Source organism: Saccopteryx leptura, chromosome 6 (genome assembly GCF_036850995.1).
Source record: "Saccopteryx leptura isolate mSacLep1 chromosome 6, mSacLep1_pri_phased_curated, whole genome shotgun sequence".
Taxonomy (NCBI): Eukaryota; Metazoa; Chordata; class Mammalia; order Chiroptera; family Emballonuridae; genus Saccopteryx; species Saccopteryx leptura.
The window spans coordinates 93,849,992-93,858,688 of NC_089508.1; the positions used below are offsets into that span (position 1 = coordinate 93,849,992).

General features: G+C 55.3%; 2 protein-coding genes across 2 annotated transcripts; both read left to right on the forward strand.

The window, feature by feature from the left end:
* Positions 1 to 1,019: 1,019 nt before the first annotated feature.
* Positions 1,020 to 5,353, forward strand: LTB4R2 (leukotriene B4 receptor 2). The gene is made up of 2 exons (XM_066342118.1): positions 1,020 to 1,137; positions 1,471 to 5,353. The coding sequence occupies exon 2, from the start codon at positions 1,494 to 1,496 to the stop codon at positions 2,565 to 2,567; it is 1,074 nt and encodes a 357-aa protein (XP_066198215.1). The 5' UTR covers positions 1,020 to 1,137; positions 1,471 to 1,493; the 3' UTR covers positions 2,568 to 5,353.
* A 377-nt stretch (positions 5,354 to 5,730) lies between these two features.
* LTB4R (leukotriene B4 receptor) lies at positions 5,731 to 8,530 on the forward strand. Its single transcript, XM_066341532.1, has 2 exons — positions 5,731 to 6,686; positions 7,294 to 8,530. Exon 2 carries the CDS (start codon positions 7,303 to 7,305, stop codon positions 8,347 to 8,349), a length of 1,047 nt encoding a protein of 348 aa, XP_066197629.1. The 5' UTR covers positions 5,731 to 6,686; positions 7,294 to 7,302; the 3' UTR covers positions 8,350 to 8,530.
* Positions 8,531 to 8,697: the final 167 nt, after the last annotated feature.

An 8,697-nucleotide genomic window follows, 5' to 3' on the forward strand; every position in this document is an offset into this window, starting at 1 on the left:
CCATTCCCTTGGTTGTATGCTATAACCTCAGTCAGGTTATATGCCCCTTACACCTCCACGCATTCCCCGGTTCCCTTGGTTGTATGCTATAACCTCAGTCAGGTTATATGCCCCTTACACCTCCACGCATTCCCCCATTCCCTTGGTTGTATGCCATAACCCCAGTCAGGTTATATGCCCCTTACACCTCCATGCATTCCCCCATTCCCTTGGTTGTATGCCATAACCCCAGTCAGTTTATATGCCCACGCATTCCCCCATTCCCTTGGTTGTATGCTATAACCCCAGTCAGGTTATATGACCACGCATTCCCCCATTCCCTTGGTTGTATGCTATAACCCCAGTCAGGTTATATGCCCCTTACACCTCCACGCATTCCCCCATTCCCTTGGTTGTATGCCATAACCCCAGTCAGGTTATATGCCCACGCATTCCCCCATTCCCTTGGTTGTATGCTATAACCTCAGTCAGGTTATATGCCCCTTACACCTCCATGCATTCCCCCATTCCCTGAAGAACTTAGCACCATGCTTTACTCCGAAAGCTCTCACTGACAGCCCAGTGAGGGCTCCGAGGGTGGAATGACTGAGGCAGAGCCCAAGGCAAGCAGTGAGAGGGGTAGGTAGGAAGCTGACGGAAAGGGAGGCTCAGCAGAGTCAGGAGTCTGGAAACAGGTAAAGAAAGAACAGCAGGGAAAGTAATTTAGGTCACCTCTGCTGAGTACAGACCAGGAGGCCAGAAAGCACAGGGCTGCAGGGTTGGGAGGGTTGGGACCAGAGTGTGGGGGTCCGTGGTGGGGATAATCAGCACAGAAGCAGGATCCAGGGTCGGGACTCAGCAGTGTCTCCACTCACCCACCTACATGACCAGGGAACCTTATCCGCACCCCTTCAGCGTATCCTGTTTCCTGGGGAGCAGGACCTCACATGCCTGTACCTGTCAGTGATGGGAAGGAGTAGGATGAGGGAGGGGCCCCAGGAAAAGCCCCACCTTGTTCCTCCTCATTCTCGCCTCACCCTCTGCAAACCTGACAGGCACAGGAGCGGAGCAGGCACCTAGCCCATTGCTGCTTCGCCGTTCAGCCTCCCCAAGCGTCTCGCGAGGCCCTGCACCCCTGCCCTGCTAGCTGCTAGCTGAGTAAGTAGATCTGCCTAAGTGCTTTTACTCCCACCACTCACTGTTGCCCTGAGGTCTAGGACTGGTGCTGGACAAAGAAAGGTGGGTAAAGGGGTGGAGGTGGTGCCTGCCTGAGAGTCAGGACTTGGGAGGTCAGCTGACTGAGACCAGGGGATTTGGGCTCCAAGAAGTAGAGTTTGAGTTCAGACTGGAGTCCCCCAGAAAGCCAGGGCTCCCAGACAGAAGAGAGGCAAGCGGTAGGGAAGTGGGGGAGGCACTGTTCCTTTTCACTTGGCACCGGGGTTAGGTGGGCTTTCATCCCACCCCCTGAATGCGTTCTATGGCCTTTTCCAGCCCCCTGTACGTGCAGAAGGATAATGGACTGCTACCGTCCCCCGGGGAACGAGACGCTGCTGAGCTCACCGGCCTCTCGGGCCACAGGCACCGCCTTCCTGCTGCTGGCGGCGCTGCTGGGGCTCCCCGGCAATGGCTTCGTAGTGTGGAGCTTGGCGGGCTGGCGGCCTGCACGGGGGCGACCGCTGGTGGCCACTCTCGTGCTGCACCTGGCTCTGGCCGACGGCGCGGTGCTGCTGCTCACGCCGCTCTTCGTAGTCTTCCTGGTGCGGCAAGCGTGGCCGCTGGGCCAGGCGGGCTGCAAGGCCGTGTACTACGTGTGCGCGCTCAGCATGTACGCCAGCGTCCTGCTCACCAGCCTGCTCAGCCTGCAGCGCTGCCTCGCCGTCACACGCCCCTTCCTGGCGCCCCGGCTGCGGAGCCCGGCCCTGGCCCGCCGCCTCCCGCTGGCCGTCTGGCTGGCCGCTCTGCTGCTCGCTGTCCCGGCCGCCGTCTACCGCCACCTCTGGGGGGACAGCCTGTGCCAGCTGTGCCACCCGTCGCAGGCCCACGCCGCCATCCACCTGTGCCTGGAGACTCTGACTGCTTTCGTGCTGCCCTTCGGGCTGGTGCTCGGCTGCTATAGCGTGACGCTGGCGCGGCTGCGGGGCGCCCGCTGGGGCTCCGGGCGGCAGGGCGTGCGGGTGGGCCGGCTGGTGAGCGCCATCGTGCTCGCCTTCGGCTTGCTCTGGGCCCCCTACCATGTGGTCAACGTTGTGCAGGCCGTCGCCGCGCTGGCTCCCCCCGGAGGGGCCCTGGCGAAGCTGGGCGGTGCCGGCCAGGCCGCGCGAGCTGGAACCACGGCGTTGGCCTTCTTCAGTTCCAGCATCAACCCGGTGCTCTACCTCCTCACCGCGGGGGATCTGCTGCCCCGCGCAGGGCCCCGCTTTCTCGCGAGGCTCTTTGAGGGCTCCGGAGAGGCCCGAGGGGGCAACCGCTCTAGGGAGGGGACCATGGAACTTCGAGCTACCCCTCGGCTCAAAGTGGTGGGGCAGGGCGGGGGCAATGGAGACCCCGGGGGCGGGAAGGCAAAGGACAGTCAGGAATGGGACCCTTGACACCAAATCCTGCTCTCCCCCATCTCCTTCCATCATCTCTCAAAACTCAGAGAACCACTCCGGAGCGTTTGGAAATCCTCTGACCAGTTTGGATCTGTCTGGACAGAATTATTATATACCTGCGGTGGGCCCAGATTCCTCCAAACTGCAGGATTGCACGGGGTGGAGGTCATGTTAATGAATATAGTGCACTTGCAGGTTGGCATGTGCCCATGTGCCAGAGCTGCTAACTTGTTGCCAGCAGTTGAGAAAGACACTGTAACCATTACATCATGGCTCAAGAGTGCCCCCTCTGGTGGTTCAGCAGGCCTGAGCGGTACTGAAACTACTTGGTTTCCCTGCGGGGTCAGGCTGAGGCTGGGCAGTGCCAGCCTTCAGTGGCACCTGGACCTGTCCTCCCCAGCCCAGGTGGCCTGGTTCCCTCAGGCCAACCCGTACAACCACTCTGTAAATAAAGGGAGAAAGAGGAAGGAAAGGTATGGCACTTGGATGTAGGGTGGGGATGGGATTCATTCTCAGGGGTCTATAAGAGCCAAGTAGGGGGTGGAAACTGGCTCCAGAAGGTGAAAGTCAATCTGTGTGGTTTGAGAGGAAAGTTTTCTTGTCTTGTGGTTGGCACATGGAGAGGTGCACTGTGAGTCTAAGACTTATCTTCCTTTCTGGGTCCACCCCCCCCCCCCAAGTCACCTGACTCAAAGAGGAGCCCAGGAATAGGCACTCCGCTCACCCAGATGATGTTGGGGGATTGGAAATGAAGGAGTATGAGGAATGGTGTGGATATTTGGAAAACAGGAAGACTTTTTCAGCAAGGTGTCACTTCTCTTTTCTCCTTTTTTCTCTCTGCCAAGGCTATAAAATTTTTTTATTGATTGATTTTAGAGAGAAAGGGAGAGAGAGAAAAACATCAGTTTGTTGTCATATCCGGACAACACTCTGATCAACTGAACCACCCGGCCAGGACTTTTCTGCCATCTTGACTCCTCCCATGACTGCTAGCTGTCCCTTACTCACCCTCCCCAATACTTCCCAGCTCCCATCTTTTGGAATCCCTCTACCTTTAGGCCTTAAAACTGTTCTGGATCCTGACCCTTTTGAGTTTTGGATGCAAGATGGGATTCTTTTTAGGGGACATCCATGTGTACACATGTGTGGTCACTGGGGTGACCAGCTCAAAGTCCTGGTTTGCCCAGGACTTTCCCAGTTTGGCAGTGGCTGTCTCTTATCCCTGTCCCCTCAGTCCTAGCAAACTTAGATGTTTAGTTACCTGAGTTCTGGTCAACCTATTACCCAAGTTCTACTTTAGAGACTATTCATACCACCTAGTCAGAGGCCAAGAGAGAGCAAAGGAAATCCAGGCTTCAGGGTCACACCCAGGCCACCAAAACTGAGTTGAGTGGAGCTCTGGACTTGGGGACAGGTAGTTTAGAGTATCTAGTCTGGGGTGGAGGAAGAAAGGCCACTGACACCGATGGATATAGGGAGCAGCTTGGCAGAAGAGGCAAAGATAGTTCAGTTTGTGTCAGAAGGAGACTCTGATTGACCCCTGAACTCTGAATCAAAAGTTTTTATCTCACAACACTGACTGCGAGGCACCTTTCTGTCCTCATGCGTGAGGGCAGAGAGTCCCTTACTTCCTCGGTTACTATTCCCTGTCTCATATACCCGCTGTGGTCAGAGAGCCCTTCCTCAACCCTGCATGCTTGCTGCAGTGTCAGCACATTTCTTTTCATGGCATCCTCTGCCTGACAGCTACTGTGTGAACTCTGCTCTGGCTTTCCTCAAAGCACAGAAAGTGGGGTACTACAAAGGTAAGGAATATCCATGGCCGCCATTACACTCTGCAAACTTCCTGCAATGACAGAATTGAAAGGGCAGCAGGAAGTCAGATTGAAGAAAAGACTTCATTCAGTTCTTAGCTTTTCCAGGAAAATTCAAGAAAAGAAAGAGTGACTCTTTGGGGGGGCTGCTTCCCTTTCCACAGCCCTGGTTTTCCCTTTGGGCGGGGAAGGTGTGAAGCATCACTGTCCCTATTCCTTCATGCCTGACCCCTATACTCAGCCTCTGCTTCCTGTGTGTGCCTAAGGTGAGACTGGACAGTCGGCTGTGGGAAGGCAGGAAAAAGGCAGTGCTGACCTCCTTGTCCAGTGCCCAGATCTTAAATTCAAACTCATGTTCAGTGTAGCCACATGGACTAGCATAAGGCAAATGGTTGGGGAAGGGGAAGAAATTGGCATTTTGTGTAATACTAAGGAAACCCTTTGGGCTTAGCCTTCCACCAAAAGAAGGAGAAATTGGCCTTGGCCAGTTGGCTCAGTAGATAGAGCATCAGCCCAGCATATGGATGTCCCAGGTTCGATTACTGGTCAGGGACACAAGAGAAGTGACCATCTGCTTCTCTCTCCCTACCTTTCCCCTCCTTCTCCCCTTTCTCTCCCTCTTACCCTCCTGCAGTCAGTGGCTCGATTGGTTTGGGTATTAGGGCACTGAGGATAGCTCAGTCGGTCCAAGCATCAGCCTCAGGCTACTAAAAATAGCTTGGTTGATTTGAGCATCAGCCCAAGACAGGGGTTGCCAGGTGGATCCTGGTCAAGGTACATGAGGGAGTCTGTCTCACTATCTGCCCTCCTCTTATTTAAAAAAAAAAAAAGAAGAAGAAGAAGAAAAAAAAGAAGAGAAAATTGATTAACCTAGAATCAAACTAATTCTTGTAAGTGAGGGGAGGGATTGGAGTGCTGGAAGAGAGACTTCTTCCAACTCCACTCATAACTTCAAACCCAAGCCAAGACAAAGATACTGGTCTCTTTTTTTTTTTTTTGTATTTTTCTGAAGCTGGAAACGGGGAGAGACAGTCAGACAGACTCCCGCATGTGCCCGAGCGGGATCCACCCCGCACGTCCACCAGGGGCAATGCTCTGCCCACCAGGGGGCGATGCTCTGCCCCTCCGGGGCGTCGCTCTGCCGCAACCAGAGCCACTCCAGCGCCTGGGGCAGAGGCCAAGGAGCCATCCCCAGCGCCCGGGGCCATCTTTGCTCCAATGGAGCCTTGGCTGCAGGAGGGGAAGAGAGAGACAGAGAAGAAGGAGGGGGGGGGGTGGAGAAGCAAATGGGCGCTTCTCCTATGTGCTCTGGCAGGAATCGAACCCGGGTCCCCCGCACGCCAGGCCGATGCTTTACCGCTGAGCCAACCGGCCAGGGCAAAGATACTGGTCTCTTTAAGTTATTATGTTACAACCCAAACCTGTACCCTAACCAGAGCTCTAACCCACATTTCCTATTAATCTAAAAATCTACTTTTCACACTAAATATAAAAACACTTGCCTGACTAGGCGGTGGTGCAGTGGATAGAGCATTGGACTGGGATGCAGAGGACCCATGTTCAAAACCCTGAGGTCGCCAGCTTGAGCGCGGGCTCATCTGGTTTGAGCAAGGCTCACCAGCTTGGACCCAAGGTCACTGGCTCGAGCAAGGGGCTAGGTCTGCTGTAGCCTCACGATCAAGGCACATATGAGAAAGCAGTCAATGAACAACTAAGGTGCCGCAACGAAGAACTGATGTTTTTCATCTCTCTCCCTTCCTGTCTGTCTGTCCTTATCTGTCCCTTTCTCTGTCTCTGTTACAAAAAAAAAAAAAAAAAAAAGGATAAAAAATACTCAACATTCTACCCTCTCAATCTGAGCCCATTTCCCCTCTCTGGCTTCCCACCCTCCTCCTCCTATATGACACAATTTATTATTCTGTTCAATTATCCAGTCCAGACTTGCATAAAAGGCCACACCTCAGTCTACTCACTCCTGCACCCCTCTTTCTTTTCTCACTGCCCCTTTTTGGGCTCTTCTCATCTGGCTCCACCCCTGAGGGTCCTCCTCCCTGCTAACCTCTTTTGGAATACAAAGATTATCCTTCCAGTGAAGGGAGGAGGTAGAGTCTCAGCCCCACCCTCAGGAAGATGTGTCTTCCCCCTCCTCTGCTCTGTGGTACTTCCTCTTTGGCTGACTTAACTGAGAACATCCAGACCTGGGGCCAGACCCCTGGCACTGTGGCAGACCGAGGGATAGGCTATACCACTCTACCCTGATCCTGGATCGGCACCAGCTTCCAATCGGTACCCAGCAAAGCCTGTAAGTAAGGATCCTGGGAGTAGGGGACGTGGTGGAGGGATGGGGCGCAGCCATGAGGGAAGGTGCAAAGGAATTTATGAAGAGATCCTGACCAGCAGAAAAAGGACTTGGGGGGATTTGTTCTTCTCTATGTGAACTCCTTCCCATCCTGTTATTCTTGGTGCACCCTGGGCATCTCTGGAGAGAGTGGGTAGGGAATTGGAGAACATTAATGGGACTGAGGGAGCTAAGGACCTGACAAGGGATGGAGAAGTTAGCCTTTTGAGGGGTGCAGCCTTAGTAAAGAAACCCCCTCTCTAAATTCAGCTCTGGGTTTGAGGGTCTCCAAAGGAAAAGAGACTGAAAGGGTCTGGAAATGTTACTACTGCGGTTGCTGTGTATTTTGCAATTGGGTCTGTGGGCAGGAAGGGGCCCTGTGGCCTAGTTAGGAAATTAGTCTTTTTACTCAGCCAGATCTCCTAAGACAGGTCAGTGGCAGTGATACTGCGAAGGTGCATCTGCTGCTGCTGAGTTGTAGAAAGACTAGAGTACTCAGGTTAGGTGTGTCCAGGGTGTCAGAAAACCCTTGGACCCCTACCCTCACGCACATGTCCACCTCACCCTCCAGATCCTTGCAATGGCCATGAACATAACATCTTCTGCATCATCCTCATCTGTAGATTCCACGATCGCCAAGCTGTCTATGGTCCTTCTGTCAGTGGCTCTGGCTGTGGGGCTCCCTGGCAACAGTTTTGTGGTGTGGAGCATCCTGGTCAGGATGCGAAAGCGCTCTGTCACTGCCCTGCTGGTACTGAACTTGGCCCTGGCTGACATGGCCGTATTGCTCACTGCCCCATTTTTCCTTGACTCCTTGGCCCGAAGGACCTGGATTTTTGGAAGTGCTGCCTGCCGCCTGTTCTTCTATGTTTGCGGAGTGAGCATGTATGCCAGCGTCTTGCTTATCATGGCCATGAGTCTGGACCGCTCGCTGGCGGTGGCCCGCCCCTTTGTGTCCCAGAAGCTGCGCACCAAGACGATTGCCTGTCGGTTGCTGGCAGGCATCTGGGTGGTGTCATTTCTGCTGGCCACGCCCGTCCTCGTGTACCGCACCGTGAGTCCGTACGCGTATGGCAAGCTCTGCTACCCGGTATACCCCAGCGAAAGGCACAGGGCCTTCAATCTGCTCTTCGAGGCCCTCACCGGCTTCCTGCTGCCGTTCCTGGTCATAGTGGCCAGCTACGCCGACATCGGGCGCAGGCTGCAGGCCCGGCGCTTCCGCCGCAGCCGCCGCACTGGCCGCCTGGTGGCGCTCATCATCCTGGCCTTCGCCGCTTTCTGGCTGCCCTACCACGTGGTGAGCCTGGTCCAGGCCGGCCGCGCGCTGGCGGGCGTCGCCGCGGAATCCGAACCGGTGGAGAGGCTGCTGCGCCGGGCCCGCGGGGTGCTTATTGCTCTGGCCTTCCTCAGCAGCAGCGTGAACCCCATGCTGTACGCGTGCGCCGGCGGCGGCCTGCTTCGCTCGGCAGGCGTGGGCTTCGTGGCCAAGCTGCTGGAAGGCACTGGCTCTGAGGCCTCCAGCACCCGACGCGGGGACACTCTGGGCCAGACCGTGAGGGGCGCCCCCGGCCCTCCTGAGCCTGCCTCAGCAGAGGCACTCACTGTCTCCACCAGCCCTCTCGAGTGACATGAACTGGACCAGGCCTGGGTGGTGGTGGTGGAAGGACGTTTGCTTTCCTCCCGGAGGAATGCCGCTGGCCTGACCCCGCTCCGCACCTCCAGGAGTGTGGGGGGTGGAGCGGAAGAAGGGGGGGAGAGAGGCAAATAAGGGCAGAGTCAGAGCCTGGTTCCCCTGGGCAGCTTTACGATTAAAACTGGTCTGAAACTGGATTAACTTTGTGTGTGAGCATGTGTATTATGGGAGGTTGAGGTGCTCCTGGGTGCCTTTATGCGGATCCGTCTCCATAGTTGAGAGGCACATCATTTAGTTTCCCATGATTTTCAATTTTGGATGGGACACAAATACAAACATAGA